At 38.5% G+C, this 18,928-nt stretch overlaps 1 protein-coding gene across 11 annotated transcripts in view; it reads left to right on the forward strand.

Moving 5' to 3' along the window:
- FRYL (FRY like transcription coactivator) overlaps nucleotides 1–18,928 on the forward strand; it is a 176,231-nt gene that overhangs the window by 64,116 nt on the left and 93,187 nt on the right. For all 11 annotated transcript variants that reach the window (XM_072037629.1, XM_027457111.3, XM_027457109.3 and 8 more), the window contains 2 exons: nucleotides 5,998–6,197; nucleotides 12,910–12,963. In XM_072037629.1, the coding sequence (XP_071893730.1) occupies nucleotides 6,078–6,197; nucleotides 12,910–12,963 (174 nt within the window). In that variant the 5' untranslated portion in view covers nucleotides 5,998–6,077. The remainder of the gene's footprint in view (nucleotides 1–5,997; nucleotides 6,198–12,909; nucleotides 12,964–18,928) is intronic.

Consider the following 18,928-nt stretch of genomic DNA (forward strand, 5'->3'; position numbering starts at 1 on the left):
GGTATGCTCCAAATGTTTCCATCACCGCTATTTTATAGCCCCCCACAAATATAAATAAAGTTTTCCCCCTCCCCCCCCCCCCCTTTTGTTTACCGAGCTCTGAAATAACACCTCTGGAGGTAAACTCCATTTCTTTTGTTCAGAAATTTTTGTTAGATTAGTTTTAGAGTTGCTTTTTCTTTGTATCTAATCTCTAGGCTGGAGGCTAAGAAAAGGAAAAGTGCAGCTGTTATGAGGGAAATAGATATTAAGCTTTGTAGTCTTCATTAAAAAGTTCACCATTTCATGCAAACCACAAAGCATATTCATGGAAATGAGATTTTTTTCACTTCTATGAGTAGGGAGACTTTGGAAACAATAGAAACCTGATGTTACATAGAAATTGGAGAATTGCAAAACAGTGATGAGGTTAAGGCTTTTGAATAAGCTGTCTGCTCTGGAAAACAGACCACTAGCTGGGATAGCAAACCTAGGTTTAACTTTTTGGCTCTGCCCATAACATGTTGGTTAATACTGGGCATGTTAGGTCATGTCTTTCGAGCATCAGTCTCCTTATTAGGAAAAAAATGGTTTATCCAGTAAAACAAGTGAAGATTTTCTGCTCTAAAGCATACTAGCAATTATTACAGATATGTTTCCATGTATATTAATATCACTTCTGTGAGGTAGGGTAAAATAGTCTGGATGTTTATCAGAGCAGGAGACAAAGAGCTTAATTAAAATTATGTTAAGTAACTGCACAGATAATATTTACAGTCTTTTGAATTTTTTTATTGTCAGTAGGGTTTTCAAACCCTCTTCAGCAGCAACTATCACAGGAAGCCCAAAGTAGCAGCGATACTATCTGTGCTGCAAAAATGATAATAAAGAAGATGAATTGTTAAACATAAGCCATATAAAATGATTTACTACCTTAGCAATGAGCTTACAAATGGCAACGAAGGATGTAATCTGCTTGATGAAAATGATGGAGTCCTTCTCAAAAGTGCGTTCAGTATCCTTGTTTTGTAGTTGGTTTCCTTACTTAAAATAAATAATAATAATTCTACATTTGCTCTTAGGTACCTGGAAGAGGGTAGATACCTCGCGGAAGTTCTGCTTCAGTTCAACCATTCCAGCTTCCTGAGAAACAATAGCAACTAAAATAGAGCAAATTTCAGTTAAAATACATGAATAACTTATTGAAAGCAGATATGAAGGGCCAACACTTGGCCAAGTGTAAAGTACTACCAAAGACACATACAAAAGCTGCAAATCCTCATTTCCTGTCAGCCACAGAGTCCGATGTGCTCAGAGGCTGTCACGGGCTGACATGCATTTGTCACCTTTAGTACCTGCTCGGTGTGTTTGAACCCCGAGTAACCTCCTGGGTGCCAGCAGGATGCTATTTATATCCTCAGCCATGAGGATGTGTTTGATGTGTTTGGGCTATACGGAGAGAAGCAGGATGATAAAAATGCCGTTCTTTAATATCGACTTGGGTATTAAGTAAACTTTCAGAGGTCTGGGCTCTTGTGTTTACCATGGGACAGTTTTGTTCCTAATTTAACGTCCATCAGCCTGTGTTGCCTTTTGACCTAGGCGTATGTTGTCCGCCTAATTATCTTCTGTATTGTTTTAGTGTTCCTTGAAACCATCCAAACAATTTGGTGTGGCCGTAGCAACCAAACAATACCGTAACAGAGATTTCCTACAGCTCGACAGGGGCGCTTGCTTCCCGATTCCCACGTAGCACCAGCTCCCATCGGAACAAACAAACAGGATATTGTTCCCAGTGAATAGCGCCCAGTGTTTTAGGAAAGTCATTTCTTGGTTTTGGACAGTCGCGAGTGGTATGGCTTTTAGTTCCAGATTTCGTCTGAAATTCTGGAGACTTCCATAATTCTAAGCTTCAAAACACTGTTTGAAACTTAATTTTTCTCAGGCAGCTAAGAGCAGGGAATGGATTATCCTTTAGTGGCAGAGAATAGTAGAAAGAATTTATTTAATCCTGTCCTATAATGAGATTTCTCCATTCATTATGCTGTTTAAAATCCACATAGACCCCTCTTCACAATGTTATCAATTGCAAGTTCATGAGTAAATGAATCCCACTGAACATAATTATACCAGATATAATGTTGTTTGACCTAGTTAAGAAATCTGATAATAGATTTTGGCTTTCCTTTAAAGAACTACTGTGTATATATATCCTTTTATTAAACACAGACGAGCTCCCTCCCCCTTTTCCCTCCTATGTATTTTTCTCCTGTTTGTGTTAAACTAATGTACTGGTTTTACATAGCAGCTAAAACCACAGCCATTGTCAGATGCAGGGTAGGAATCATTAAGAGTCCTCAGCAAGTTTGTAGATGAAAGTAGTAAATCCTAGCCTTTGTCCAGCTATTTGAATGTGCTGGCACTTTAGCAAATCTAAGGTATTTGTAATCTGCTCATGGCAGTGTTTACAACTGCTGCAGTTTGACTTTTTTTTCTTTCTTTTCCCTTTTTCTTCTTTTTTTTTTCTTTTCCTTTTTTGTGGGCTGGGGTGGGGTGAGGAGGTTTAAGCATTGGTGTGTGTGTGTGAACATAGCAGTGGCATGTCAAGCAAGGTGCTGTCACAATAATACGTGTGGCCGTGTGCCGTGTGGTGAACAAATTGGAGAAGTGATTGTGTCGAAATTAACCTGGCGAAAAACTAATATGTGCACTGCTTTTTTCCACGTCTGTTCTTTACACAGATGCACGCGGTGCTTGTTTGCACAGGAGGGTGGCAGAGAGCAGAAAATAGTTGGCTGAGGGGGTTTGCATCCTCTGATGATCGTGCTGCTCGCCCCATCAAAGGGGGCTGCACGAAGCTATAGCCGAGGAGCGGGGTCTGTGGGGATCCAAGGGTGCTGTGCTGCAGCCTGGCGTCGTGGCCGTGCCCCCTGCCCACTGTGATCTCTGCACTGGTTCTGGAAGCTGGACTGGTTGCTTCTTTCTAGGGTTAGGTTTCTGTCTGGTTTTCTCGTGCTGTCACACGAGCAGCACTGCAGGTGTGAGAGGCGGCCTGGGGCTTTGCCTGCCTTCTGCTGCTTCTAGGTCGACATGAACAGCCTCAGAAGCTCATCCCTAGCAAGAGAAGCTGGTTGTAGCTCTGAAACTTTGTGTGTTTAAGCTAATAGCATAAAACATTAGAGACATGGACACATTGGAAGGAGTCCAGCGGGCAGCCACCAGGGTGCTGGAGGGCCTGAGGCACCGCTCCTGTGAGGGGAGGCTGTGAGCTGGAGGCGGGGAGGCTGAGGGTGGGCATCTCACCGTGTTGTTCTCTGACAAGTAATGATCAGTTCTCAATGTTTTCCTGATTCTTTAATGACAAGGGCTTTTAAGGCCATCTTTTAAAAACTGGAGACAGAAAAGTTTTGTGTCAATGCACTCTTAAGTGCATATTCTATTGGGATAATATTCTATTGGGATAAAAAGGTGGAATATCTGTTGGGTACTTCATTATGTGCCTTAGTACCTAAAGTTGCTTGTCTTTACAAAGCAGGTACCTGCTGTGTGTGATGTTTTTGTTATTGGTGGTGGTTTTTTTGTTGTTGGTTTTTGTTCATCTCTAGACAGATATGAAAGGCAAGTTCAGAATCTCTCTGTGTTGCAACATTTTTCTGTTTTGTAAAGCTCAGAAACTTGGTGTTTCTGTTTGCTCCCTGCTGTGGCCAGGGAGGATGTATTCCTTCTTTTCCTCTTTTCTCTCCTCAAACCTCTGTGCTCTCATTCTTCACCCCTAATGCATCTCTTTCATTTCCTTTGCTGCCTTCGGAAGCTTCAGGGTTTGAGAATGACAGAAGCATGCGTTTTGGAGGGTGCGTGCAGTGATTGTAGTGAAACAAAATGTGTGTGTGTGTGTTTGCTTTTTTTCTTCAAGTGCCCAACATGTTTATGCCCTGTGCTGAGGGATGAGTGAATCATCAGATTTGGGATAAGGAAGACTGTTTTCTTTGAAGTCGGATGTTTTGGGTTGTTGTCTTTCTTTGTACTGTGCACTTTGGTTTCTTCCCTAAAGTCTTTGTGTACTTTGCTGTAGGAAATTTCCACGGTAGGGATCTGGAGCACAGCAGCATCTCCAAAGTCTCATTGCCTGCATCGTGTGGCACATGCTTTTCGGTGTCTTCTAGGACGTCTGCTCCCAAGATCAAAGAGTTGATTAAAGCATTACAGGGTGTTTGGAGGCACTTGGTGGCACATGGTGTGCAGAGCATGAGCTGGGTCCTTCTGCTGTGTCACCTAAGGTGGCCCTGATTACTGGCAGCTTGGCTGCGTGACCTTGGCAATTCCTTCCTGTCTCTAAGAGGGCATATGGCAACTTACATGCGGGAAATAATAAATCCTACTCAAACTATACTGCTTATCTTTTCTTAACAATGGTGGTTTGATCAAGCAGCAGGTTTGTGCAAGAGATACTTAGGGGAAAAACACAGGTCATGTACTAACAAGCTTAAGCAAAGAAATCTTCCTCTTTCATTACAGACTGAGATAGTTATGAGCATTCCTGTGTTTTCACTCATGCTGAATTGTTGATAACTTCTGTACTGCATTTGATAAGTGGGTACTTTCTATGGAAGTTGAGGAGGCTATCTGCATTATGTAAAACATAACCTTCTGAAGTGACAGGAGAAATCTGGAATGGCTTGGAGGCAAACTGGGGAAGGGTCTAAGTGAAGGACCAAAAGTCTTCATTTTTGTGGTAACCAGTATTCTCATGAAAGAGGTGAAGAAAATGTTCAATGAAAACTGTGGATAATATTTAGCTAATAGGAATTGCACATTTATAAACGAACAAATGAAACAAATGAAAATCTTGAATGTTAATCAAAATTGGCCAAGTGCATCTTGACACATTTTAACCACAAAAAGTCTATCGAGGCAAATTGCAGTATGCGATACAGTAAAATAGACTGAGACTAAGCCCTCTATACAACCATAATAGGAAAAGAAAATCTTAGTATCAGTAGGAAAGAATTCTTGATATCAATTACTAATATCACTTAAAAAAACCTACAGACATGTAACATACTACAGAAATATCAGACTTTCTGGGTATATTTGTGGCATCATTAGAGATACCAATAAGTATTTTGATTTATTGTGTGCAAGACTAAAATTGTGATTGTTTACCCTAATTGTCATGAATGTGTTAAACACACAAGTGAGTTGTGATATCAGATTTTTGATACTGCATTCACGTTGAGTGTTAGCTATAATAATATAGAAATACTTTTTGAGTGCTTAGGAAAAATAAAACTGGATAAATATTATACAAATGTAGCATATTGGCAATTTCAGTGTAGGAGTGAAAGTTCTAACTGTTGAAAAGAGAGACTAGTATATCCAGTGGTATAACGTGTACATTGATCAGTTAATTAATGTTTCTGATAAGGAGCAAATCTTCCAGGTTTGTCACTAGAGAGTGGAAAAAATAGTGAGTATGATGTCTAGAAGGAGCTTGGATTTTTTTAGCTCAGTGACAAAAAGTGCCAAGCAATACTTCTTTTGAAGATATGCGGACAGCAAGTAGAACTTTGAACTTAACAGATAGTTTATAAAAAATCAAGTCAAGCAGATGTGTCTCTCAATATAGAAATAGCCCTTTAAATTGCACCTTTTTGACTTTTAATCATACTTGAACTGAAGAGTCCAGACATTCATGGCTCTAAACTTTATCATAACCATCATCCAGTTGTGTACAGAATGGGGCTGTTCATACTTCTTTAGACGATTCTGCATTTTATCAATAACAGAATTTACATTGTGCTCCCTTATGCAACTTCGGAGTGGAATTCCCTATCAAAAGTAAAAGTAGCAAAGTAAAATTGAAATAGGCTTGTTGGATGTTATAAACTATTTATTTCCTCCTTTTAGGTTACAAATTTACTATGTGAATACGTGTATGTGGTGAATGGGAAAAAAAAAGTGACAGTGTCTAGAAGCTCTGATTTATAGCTTTTTTTTCTTCTTTTTTTTTTCCTATAGCCTCCACGCCACCCAGCAGAGTAAATAAACGCAGAGTTTCTCCAAGTGTTGTTTCCACCTGGGAAAAGAGAGGCATCATCATGTCTAACATTACTATTGATCCAGATGTCAAACCTGGCGAGTATGTCATCAAAAGCCTCTTTGCTGAATTTGCTGTTCAAGCTGAAAAGAAAATTGAAGTTGTAATGGCTGAACCTTTGGTGAGTCCTTTTTTTTCCCATAGTATCCCTTGAAATGGTTCTGCTTTTCTTTTTTCTGAAACAAGCTAATATATTATGGCCAACATATATATGGCTACTGAAAAAAACATCGGCAGATATTGTTGACTTTTTAAGGGATTACTTAACAATAAATAGGCCTCTGCAAACAGGGCTGCTGCCTGGATTATGTTTTATTGACTTCCTTCAAAGCTGTTTTAAGTGGTTACTGGAAACGAGTCCTCTTAATATTCCAAAGTTCTGTAAAGTTACAAAAGGAAATAGTGACAACAAAAAAATGTTCCTACATTAATACACTATGAAGCATGTTTCCTGTTGATATTTCTTTGAAATAGCAATTTTTTGAAAGTATAATTTCAAGGAAAGATGTGTTTGGTGTGTTTTGCCAAGTAATGTTAGCAGTGACATCAACACTTTGAAGAATGTAGTAGCCAGTATCTATCACAGATTAGGTAAAATTCTGTTTGTAATGCAGACAGCATGCTCTTGAAATAAATGATTTATTTTTAAACTGGAAACTTCACTCAGTTGTGATCTTTAGTTTGCTTGAGCTATGACTCAGTATCCATTTAAGTTTTTTTTTTTTTTTTAATGTACCCAAGTAGTTTGCAGTCCTACAGTTAAATGGGAAACATAAAGGCACCCATTAGCCTTAAACTAATTATTTTACAAAATCACTAATTTACTGGATACAATTGCAAAAATTTTAAATTTAAAATGTTTAGAACCTTTTAACTTTGTGTACCTGCAGTTATTTAACATACTTCCACAGCATAAGCATGTTTTGAATGTTTTCATTGTTTTTGTGGACTACCTTCTCTCACAAAACGCAAGTGGGCTGTGCTCATGACCCTGCTATGCCAAAGGCATGGTATCAAAATCATGCTATGTTACAGGCATACTGTCAAGGAAACCTTTGTTCTAGGTGTCTATTTCCTACAAATAGCTTTGAATAGCTAGAAAAGTCCATCCATCCCATGCTCCCCTGCCTTATTTCCTACATACTGCTTGAATTTTTTAACGCAACAGATGCACACCTTGGTTACCATTTGCTGTTATCACCTCACCATTCTGTGCACTGAAGGTGAGATAAAAAAGTAAAATAAGTAAATGATTACAAAGAATGAAATGTACAGCAATATGGCTTGCTGTATGCAGGTTGAATTGAGTATACAGTGGTGGTCAAAAGTCAAATGGTTCTCCTCACAACTGTCGTACTTTAGCAAATTCCTAACGATTTATTCATTCCTTCTCTTGTTCATGGTTGCTTCAGGCAAGCACTTTCCACCACGCAGAACCATGCTGAGCAGGTGGCAACCTGCAGCTCGTGGAGTGCTTGTGGCAGTGACAGGGCTGACGTGCAGGGGTAACTGCAGTGAGATGAATTTCTTGGCAATTGCCCAGCCATGGGGCAGTGCCCAGGTTTCTGTTCTTGGGTTTGGAAAGGCATACACTCAAATGCGTAGGTCTCCTTCTCATGACAGCTCCTGTTTCCATCCTCTGTAAGCCTGTTCCTCTCGCGATCTCTTCTTACTGGTGTTGTGTCCCTAATTTATACCTGCTAGCTTTTAAGTAGGGATGCTTCTTTATACACAGTTTTTCAAATCACCTGGTAGAATATTTTATATAGGACAGAACTACTGCTATCAGAATGGATACATCATTATCCATGTTGTTCAACCAGGAGTACTTCCTGCAACGTGCATTTAATTTTTATTTGTATGCAAATTCAGTTATTTTATTTGAAGGAAATTTACTTTTTGATTAGTTCCTTGCATGCATGCAGGGAGCTGTAATGTCCGCATTACTGTCTCTTGGGCAAAGCTGGTTAAGGACACAAAATAGATCTAGCATGCAATGAATTTTGGGTGTTGAAATCTTAAAATTAAAGCCTTTTAGTCAAAGGCAAAAGATAAAACATAATTTGAAATGATAACTAAAAGCCAACTAAATTGAAAGACCTCTGCAACAGTTGCTTGCAAAAGTGTTTATTATTGTGAGCAATCCAATTAAAGTAAAAGGTGAGTGTGAGTGCTTGGACCCCAGTTTTGAAACTTTATGAAAAATGTTATGAGGCAGTCTGAAAATACAGAAAAAGGGGTCTAAGCATGTTTGGTGGTGTCACTGATCGAATCATCTTCCACTACAAACATAATACATCCAAGGCAGAAGAAAAAGAAACATTTCTTTATACACACCTAGTTACGTGTACATTGTGCATAAATATATATATGTATGTGTACCAGGCAAGCCTACAATTTAAACATTACTTTACTGTTTCCTTATAGACATTAAAATGATATAAGCATTCAGGAGGGTCTGATTAGAAAGCACGGAAGTATTTTCAGGAAAACAGGCATGAAAATGGTCAGGGATAAAGACCTCTCATCATGAAGAACTGAAAGGAGAGATGTGGGGGGGGTGATGCTGGCAGTGGAAGGGCCAGTAACTCCACTGAAAGAGGCCTAAACAACATTTTACCATTCATTCTTTCGTAGAAGATAGCAGGGAGCATACCATTTGGTCAAAATGACACAGACTGTAACGCCTTTATTATCAATTGGGCTGAAGAGCATTTTTCCTATAGGCACAGGCTGTTTGGAGTTAAATCTCTGAACTTAAATATTGATGGCAAGATAAATGTAATAGTCACTTGTGAAAGTCTTTAACAGTTCTGCCAATTTGGTTCTGGTTCACTTGCTAAGTTTTTACATTTATTTAAACAAAATATGTTTTAATGCAGTCAGGTGTAAATTTCCTTACATAGCCAACATTCTTGATTTTATATTGGTAGGAAGGAAGGACTGCGGAAACCCAGCAATTTAAAAGAGGTGCTAGAAGCAGTGGAAAAGTTAAACAACCTGAGCCTGTATAATGCAAAGAGGTGGAAGGGGATGCTTGAAGGTGTCTGAATGAAAGGAAGTGCTGAAGTGGTTTTATTTTTGTATGTATGATTTGAGATAAATACTGCATATTCTGTTCTAGTGTTTGACATTTAAATAAAATGATGGGAGTCTGAAGAGGCAATGGAAAGGTACTGACTTGAGACTTGAGAAAAGGTTTTACAGGAAGAAAGCCCCTTATTATAGTTTGATTTAATTTTGTCAGACGACTTGGCTGCAAATAATTAAGTTTATACAGAGAATATATGTGTGTGTGTGTATATATATAGTGTTATATAAATGTTTAATGTGTTAGATGAAGCTAGGCTGTTGGATAGAGCTTGGAGACAGACCAATTAAAGTTATGAGCTAGACACTATTTTTAAAACTTGAAGAGGACCGTGCCAGCAGGGGAACACAAGCAGATAGAGAACAGCAACTTAGGAGCAGGACAGTGGCTGGGGGCAGAGGGAAGGTAGGTGTGCTGCCAAATGCGTGGGTTTCATTCAGGAACTGGGTTGTGATTTTAAAAAACAACTGAATGGTTTCTCTGCCTGCGATTAATTCAGAGCTCTCTACCTGCAAAATTTTAATACTGCTGTTTCCAAAGTTACTGGAAGTGTTTCTCAGAGTGCAGTAACTTGAACAGGTGTTCAAGTACCAAGTGTAACCATGGGAACAAATTGCCTTCTTTTAGGGAGTCACTGAAGTTAATACACCTTCTTTTATTACTTTTTAAATCAATTCTTCTAAGTCTTTTGTAGTAGTACCTCATTTTAAAGGAAGAGGGGCTCAAACAAGATTTGAGTTCTGGTAGTCTTAGATGCTCTTCCACAGCTGAGAGAGGATAACGGAGAGGCCTGATACCAGCCTTCCCAGGCGCGAGACAAACTACAGTAGCGAAAAAGCTAAGTGACAGGTTCAGTTACCTTGTGTTTTGTCAGGCTGAATGCAAGCATAGAGGGCTAGAAAGCAAACATGCCGTCTAACCTGGTAGCTCCAAGTTACCACCCTGTTAACTGGGTAAGCTGCTAACTCACTAAATTGCAGTTCAATCTCGTGTTTTAGCCCAAACCAGCGCTGTATTTAAACCTGCTGGCAGCATTCGCAAATGCTTCACATCATGGAGAAAGTAAATGTTGCTAAGCCTGATAGCGTGTGCTGCAGCAAGACTTGTCTAGGTAATTTGAAAAGCTTGTCTGAAAACTGTAAAGTTCAACACACTGCATTTCTGCCCAGGGCCCTGACTTAAAGAATGCAAGTGCCGCTCAGCGTTTTGACTATGCAGGCAAGGGATGAGATGCAAGGCAGCATCGCTCCTCTCTTTGGTACCTGTAGCTTTTGCAGGTGAGGGAAGACAGAAACAAGCACATGACTTTTGCTGCCTTTACCCGAGCAGTCCCGCTGCCCCACGGAGATGTCCAGGCTACCAGGGGCTGGCACAGGGGAGCCCTGGAGGGGCGCCAATGGGTGCTGCCTGTTTCCACCGGCGCGGTTGTTTGCACAGTGCGCGTACGTCTACATCCTGATCTCTGCTGCTTGCCATATGTTGACATTTCTGCTTCTCTGCAGAAGCAGACTGCTCTTTGGTTAATTCAATAGTGTTTTATTTTCATTTCTCTTGTAAAAGATAAATGCAGACCTATTATTTCCATCTCTCTCTGAACTTCAGGAAGCCAGGGAGATAGATCTTAAATTATTAATTTGGTGAAAGTTTCCAGACCTTTACTTCATGCAGTTGGATAGATTTTTGTAAGTCACGTGAGACAACTGGGACAATGACAAAGCAGTGTCGGAAAAAATACATTGAAAGAAAATGAACTTTAAAGCCATACAAATAATTCAAAGGCCTTGATAAACCTGTGACTGAGTTAAAGAGTCTTTATTTGGTCCTGTCACATTTGTTTGGTAGGCATTGTGTTAACTACAGTGATATTTACCTTTTGGCAGTTAGATTTTAATGCTGTTAAAAAAAATATGGAGACAGTATGCTGAACTTGTAATGTCTTCATTCTTTCTGATACAAAAACCTTAGAAATCTTATCAACACTTGATGTACAGAAGTCTTAATTAGTACAAATGGGAAAACAGAACAAGCTAAATTTTCAGAAGTATCTTAAAAATAATGTGCTGTCTGTTGACATGGCTATCAACTTCCTTGTCTAAAGACTTCTGGATCATTTCACTTTAATTTTGTAGTGTTCTTTTGTTTGGCTGGGTCTGGTTTTAGGCACATGCAATGGATATAATAACCCCAGTGTTTGTTCACCTGTATAGCAGTGTTGTCGCACTGTGGTAAAAACACACACTGTGTCACGAGGAGGCTTAAGGAGCCTCACTTCTACCAAGTGGGAAAGTCGCTTCTTCGCTTTATAGGAAAGTCCACCTCTTCTCAGGAAACAGTTTTCCAGTTATTTTCCCTCAGCTCGTTCAGCCATATATGATGTTTATATAGGGTGGGACACTTCTCACGTTCCCCCTTTATCAATAAGATTACAATTATTTGTGCAGTTTATCTGGAAGCATGGTATGGGTAACATGAACTCACCTACAGCAGAAGTTTCCATTGCAGCCAAAAAAAGGGCGGAGGGGGGGAATTCTAATGAAAACAAAATTTGAACTTGCCCATTACTCTTTGAAACTTCTATCTGCTGCAAAAAAAAACACCCAATCCACTTTTGAATCCGTTTATTGTATAGTCTGTCTGTTTCAGCCCAGTAAGAGTTAAAGGCCACCCAATATTGACTTTTTACATTCCTGGCAGCAGCCTGACAGCATGGGTGTTGTCCCTGAGCTGCTGAGCAGTTACTTTGCCTTAGCTGGGCACAGCCTGTGGGAGCGGAGCAGCCTGGCGGTCTGCTGACAGCGTAACGCCTCCCCTGCGTCCCACAGCAGGCCCTGGGCAGCTCCTCCAGTGAAAAGTACTTCAACATCTCTTTAATTAGCTGGAAATGCTCATCTTTATGTATTTTACTTCATTTTAGTATGCCTTTAAAGCTTGCTTTTTGGCACTTGGCTTATGGTTTAGTAAGTCAATCTGTAAATCATTGCCCCTCAGAACCTATATGCAGGACTTAGTTGTGGTTTTAACTTTCCAGGATGCCCTAGTAAGAGCCTTTAAAAATTGTATTTCTTGTAGTTGTACCTATTACAGTTCGTGAGTGTTGTGTTTTCCTCAAAGCTGTAATTCTCACTAAATTATTTTGTCATTAATGTAATTGAATTCTGCGTTTAACATAATGTTTTATGGTACTGGTAGCAATGAAATATTGTGAGAATTAAATTCCAATAATACTGTATCATTTCTGTACCGTATGAGGGTATTTCAAATGTAAAGGAAGTTATTACTGACATTCGTCTTTTCCTGGGCTTGGTTCTGTAGCTCATTTCCTTTATAGTTCAGGGAAGAGAGCAGATTGGAAATGGCCTGAGCAATTGTTCAGTCCAGCACTGCTCCCTAATTCAGAAGGGAATGGCTTTCCTTCTAAGTCCGGCATGGCACACATTGCCAGCTGTCTTTACTGAGCACAATTCTTTAAGCCCAGCTCTTTGGGAGAGTTGTTTTAAGATGTTCTGTTTGACGGTCATTAGGTCATTTTACTGTTATGCTACCAACTTAATTTTAGATCTGTGTTTTTTTATTTTGTGAGTATACTTCGTATCTTCAGAAAGGCTGAAAAATAATGCATGTTAACTATTCACATTAAATAGTATTATATTATTTCTTTGTTCTGTAATATAACCAAGAAAGGAGTCTTTCTCATTGATTGCATAATGAGATTCATATTTCCCTGTACTTTTTTTTTCTCCAGGAAAAGCTCTTGTCCAGATCTCTTCAAAGAGGTGAAGATCTTCAGTTTGATCAGGTAGGAGGCATGTAATTGAAGGCAGTTTACATAGGATTAAGATGGCCTCTTTTTATGTAGCATAGAGTTTCCTCTGTTGTGGTGGCTTAGAATATAACCATTAGGGTGCCTGAATCAGCTTTAGAAGATATAGACTTTGAATGTTGTTAAAAAATTAATAATAAAAAAGAGACTTTATTTTCCATTGTAAAATACAATAGTAAGAAACTAGAAGATTAAATAAATTATTTGAAAGTGGCAGTGAAAGCTGCTGGAGGAATGATGCTGAAATAAGGTAAGGAACAAAAAGACTGTGTTTATTTCTATCCCTGTTACAGGCTTTGTGTGACCTCAGCCTATATCATAAATATTTTGGTGTTTGGGTATTCTGCTTTTACAAGCAAATAAAGTTAATTTCAGTAATGTGGCAGTTACTGAATGCCTTTTAATTCTATAGCAAAAGGCTTAAGGCAGGTTCAGGATGTTACTTCTTTTTTTGAGTGTAAAGTCTCTAAGGCTATTATGTTTCACTTACAGTAACTGAACTGTACCTGGAATAACTCTTTGTTCAATTTATTCATGTTTATTGTCTGTATTTCTAATTGTTCCTTAATACAGGCATATTTTTGTCCTTTAACCACTTCCTTGCAAAGGAGTGGCAGCACCCAAATGGTGCCCCCTTATTTGCCTGTTCCTATTCTTAGCTGTTATTGAGTAGCCTCTTACTTTATGAAGGTTAATATTCTGTCCATATCTCCTCCTCAATTTTTTTAAACTTTCCATTATTGCTCTATTACAGTTATTAGATATTGCAGTGTATGGATCTGTCCCTGTTTTTCAATTAAGAGCCATCCATGCACCTCTTTCTTTTTTTTATCTTACCATAAGAGAAAACAGATATTAGCACATGACATTTGATGTAAAATTTTATTTTCCAGACACCTCCTCCCTGCCCCATATCGCTTATCCTTTTAATGCTTTCTGATCCCAAGTGCTACAAGGCCATTATCTTCTAAATTAAAGCTAACTCACAAGCAAGGAAAATGGCTTATGGGGGATGTGACATAAGTTCCTTGGTTGCTCCAGTATTTTGTTTTAGAGCTAACCAAGAGGAAAATAATCTGAATGATAGGGGTGATCTAAGGAAATCTGTAAATCAGTAGTATTACTATTTTTTCTACTAACTTTCCCCCTAGAATTCTTTCCTAATTAAGGATTTTTTTTGTCAATCACTAGTATTCATATATTAAATCATGTATAGGTTCTACAAGTAAGCTGAATGCAGAGAATTAAAAAACAAAACCATAACAAAGCATGCAATTTCTGAAAATTTGTAATATAGAAATAAACATTTTTCAGAAAATTTAGTGCCTGAAAAATAATGAAACTTGATTTTTATATATGTATCTGAGTTCTTATTTTGTTCTTTCAGTATTTATAATCTAATTTGGGTTTATCAAGGTCTGAATTTTAATGGTACTGAAAAACATGTTGAGAGAATCAGACTTAGAATGGCTTCCTTGTGGTGATAGGGAAGGTGAATTTTGATAGGTAATTTTGAACATAGTTTGACAAATTAAGACTGCTTCTCTCTGTTGCTGGGTATGTAAAACCCTCAGTAGTTTGCAGTATGAAAGACAGAAAAGTGAAGAGAGAATGGGAAAATACACGAGAGGAGGATCCAGAATGGCCATTGCATCTAGTGAAAGAGCAGAGAAGCCAGAGCTGTTGCTGAACCACCTTGTTCATTCAGAGATCTTTGGAGTTTAGGACATGGAGTCTGAGCTTTAGCTCTACCAATACGGTACTGAGCTAGTAAGTGTTGTAGGGTGTTAATAAAAAGGGAGCGGCTGAAACACAGGAGGGACTCTGGGAGCAAGGGACCTAGTTAAGTCATTCTTTAAGCTCAGTAAGTGAAGACCAGAGGGATGGAAAAGGAAGGTGTGTTGTGTTGCCTCTCCCTGTCATGAAAAAGTAAACTAGCTGTTTAATTAGCTGAAATTTGTTTCAATTGGAAATATAACCAGAACTGTTATTAGAGCCTGCTGTGCAAAATCAATATTTTTTTTATTTTCAAATAGTACAATTCTTATTTGTCATTAAAGTTTTAATTGAAACAAAAAATCTAAATTTAGCTTAAAGGTATTAAACTTTGGAAAATAGGAAAAAATTTACTTGGTAAGCTTCTGAACTGTTAAAAATTATAGCACTTTAATGCTCAATCATTCCTGGTGCATCAGGAAGCTATTGGAGAGGAATTTTTACAGAGCATATATTGCATTTCTTAAAATATTTTTGCTTGTACAGCTTGAAACTGAAATAGCTTGTATTTTTCTTCTTCTGTTTGTTGTAAGAATCATACTTGGCAATTTCCTACCCTTGTCCTAAGACACCAGAAACTTTGTGATCACACAGAAGCAAATATTGGCCATCTCAGTGACTTCACTGAAAGTAGATGTGTCTCTTGAGTTCAGGCTTGTTTGTGACTAGGCACAAGTGGAATGCTTCAAGGACTTTGTACATAGCTAGAATTTGGGACCTTGCATCTCTCTCTCCTTACGTCTCAGTGTTGCTGGTGGATATGTATAGTGCAGCTCTTAGCAATGTGCTGTGGCCTTTAAGGCTGGAGTGCACTTTGCTGTTTCATTCTGGGGAATACACATCATGATGACTGGTGTCCAGTCCCATCCAGTTTCTTGGGTTAGCATTTTATCAATGGCAATTCTTAAAGCATATGATACAGCTTCTTTCCCTGGATGGTGTAAACTGTGTAACTGTTGGAGTGTTTATGAATGGTTGTAGCATTATTGTACTTTGAAAACATATAGGAAGACCTAAAGAAAAAGTTTAGGAAAGTTTCAAATGCAGCTTTCTTCTTTTTCTTTTATAGTCATAAACCCATGAGCTCAGAGGGAGAGCAGGGGAGTAGAAGTGCTTTGTGGGGAAATTTTACATTGGCAGCACGGGGTGCTCTGGGTGTTCATTGAATCTGTTCCTTGCCTATTATGTGTGAGGTTGCTGCATTAAGCACTGAACATAGCCCTGGGCAACTTAGTTAATACATTCCTGTTATTTTTAGAGAGAAAGAACTTTCTGTTTTTAGAGAAGAAGTAATTAATGTATTTTGCCAGTGTTAAAATGATTTGGGGGAATGGAAATGGACAGGACATTCTGCAATACATTCTGTTCAAAAAATGTTATGATTCCCACGTCAAACAAAAGAAAAATACATTTTGGATTGTTATGCTTGATGATGCACACATAACCCCTTCCTCAGCAAGAGCTTATCCCTAGCTTTCATTCTGATTACCAGGTTATGTTGATGGCTTTATGCTGAGGCTAATACCTTCAGTTTACAAACTCATGAGGAAGGTTCTTTCTTTTTGCTTTCGGAATATTTATTCCTGTCTATCTATCTATCTATCTATCTTAATGCTTTTAACTTGTAATTTCTTCTCATGATTAGAGAGTGCTAGTAGGCTCAACAGAGGTTTATAAGTACCCCAGGCTGATGCAAACATGTATTTCTTGCTAATGTAACCTTGGTGAAGAGTTTTCTAAGCATCATCAATACAAATTAGTCTTTTGAATTCTTTTTTTTCTGATGCTGTTCCCTACTGAAGGATGCTGCTTCCTATTACTATTACTGAAGGATGATAGTTTTAATAATGACTCACAAGAGTCTCCAGTTTGCTCATAGCTTTTCTTTCCTCTTCTCTCCCTCTTCATAAGTTTTCTGTTGCCAAAGAACTATTACTATTTTTCCAATAAACTTTTTTTTCAGTCATCTTTCCTGTCAGAAATTTCTCTTGAGCAACATCTTGATATGTGTGTGTTCCATTTCATCACGCACCACTGCATTTCAGACCACAATAATTTTAGTGTGGTAAAATTGAGATTTTTTTTTTTTCACTGGCCATTTCTAGAAGTCTCTGATGTTTGTTGGTTGGTTAACTGGCTGTTTCTTTTGTATGGATACCGATGTGCAAGGAACAGGCTTGCAGAATACTTGGTTTCCAAAGCATGCTGTAAAAATTTCAACATAGACCAGTGTAAGAATAAAGCTATACTCAAAATGTAGCCCTCGTTCTGAGATGCAAGGCAACAAGCAAGCCTGCACAGTCTTTCTAGTTTCTTTTTCTTTTCTGTGTTAACTGGACTTTGTGTGGTTTGTGTTTTCTGTAAATGCCTTCTTTTTTTTTTTGGTGTAGTTATCTCAAAGAGAGTTTCCCTCCTGCAGCAAGCATGCTTCATTTTTCCACTGAATCCTTTTTTATTGAGTGTCCTAATGACAGACAAAATATTAATTTTTAAAATAATTTCATTAATCTAACCAGATTCTTCATAAATCCTAGTTTCTCTTCAGATTTGCATTGTGTGTAGATTGTACTGTGTACTGGGATGTAATATTTTTATAAACTTCAGAGTAATAATATAATTTTATTTATTTTGAGGAAGGTCTTTGTCCTTGTTTATGTTAGTCAGGGATTTTTCAAATAGTCAAGAATACTACTTAAATGTTGTGACCTGAATAGTTGGTTAAACTGGTTGAATAAAGTTTTCCGATAGGTGAAAGATTCTTTTATGTTTTTGTTATGGTTAACCTCTCCCCATGTCTTCCCTAAACCCCAAAAAAGCAGGATCCCTTAAATAAGGACAAAGAAATGATGACATTGACATTACCTTACTTTTCTGGAATAATGAATAGTGAGTAACAGATAAGTTATAGCATGAGGATGGCTTTTATTGAAATCTTTCATTTGAAAGATGCAGGAGGTAATCAATATGTAAAGAATATTCTTCTTTTCTAGCCATAGGTATGGGGACTGACTAGCTTCACGGTGCCTCCTGACAGGAATTTTATGCTGTTTTATGCTGTCTTTCTCTAGTCATTCTTCTTCCCTCCAAACACAGATGAGTTCTGTTAGTTTAAGTTAAAGAAAGCATAGAGAATTCAAATTTTATACCGTGTTAAAGTCTTCTTTCTGTAACATGTTCTACTCACACAATTTCAATGAAGTTTGTAATTCATACCCACCTTTTCTGAAAGAGGACAGTAGATAGAGGAGATAGGCTGAAAATAAGATCTGGACAGTCAAATGTATATTTACAGTGGATTAGAATATCTAATAATAATAATAAAAGCTGTTTTTGTTTGTATTATTACCAAAGAAGCATGTTTTCAAGGTTACATACTAGCTCAATTTAGGAGGTTTATCTTTTATCTGTCATAGTGTAAAGGTAGGCATGCTTCAGAAATCCAGATGGAAGCAGTCAGGAACATCCTTTGCTAATTTGTAAAATTATCCAATAGACATGTATGATTCCTAAATGTTAAACACCACTCTGAAAGTGCAACTATATTTAAATTTAAATATATTGTATCAGAAACACTGTGACCAGCAGGGCTAGGGAGGTGATTGTCCCCCTGTACTCGGCTCTGGTGAGGCCGCACCTCGAGTACTGTGTTCAGTTTTGGGCCCCTCGCTACAAGAAGGACATCGAGGTGCTTGAGCGGGTCCAAAGAAGGGCGACGAAGCTGGTGAGGGGCCTGGAGAACAAGTCCTACGAGGAGCGGCTGAAGGAGCTGGGCTTGTTCAGCCTGGAGAAGAGGAGGCTCAGGGGTGACCTTATTGCTCTGTATAAGTACATTAAAGGAGGCTGTAGCGAGGTGGGGGCTGGCCTGTTCTCCCATGTGCCTGGTGACAGGACGAGGGGGAATGGGCTAAAGTTACGCCAGGGGAGTTTTAGGTTAGATGTTAGGAAGAATTTCTTTACTGAAAGGGTTGTTAGGCACTGGAACGGGCTGCCCAGGGAGGTGGTGGAGTCACCATCCCTGGAAGTCTTCAAAAGCCGTTTAGATGTAGAGCTTAGGGATATGGTTTAGTGGGGACTGTTAGTGTTAGGTTAGAGGTTGGACTCGATGATCTTGAGGTCTCTTCCAACCTAGAAATTCTGTGATTCTGTGATATTGTATGTTTAAATA

This window comes from Anas platyrhynchos, chromosome 4, assembly GCF_047663525.1.
Source record: "Anas platyrhynchos isolate ZD024472 breed Pekin duck chromosome 4, IASCAAS_PekinDuck_T2T, whole genome shotgun sequence".
Classification (NCBI taxonomy): domain Eukaryota; kingdom Metazoa; phylum Chordata; class Aves; order Anseriformes; family Anatidae; genus Anas; species Anas platyrhynchos.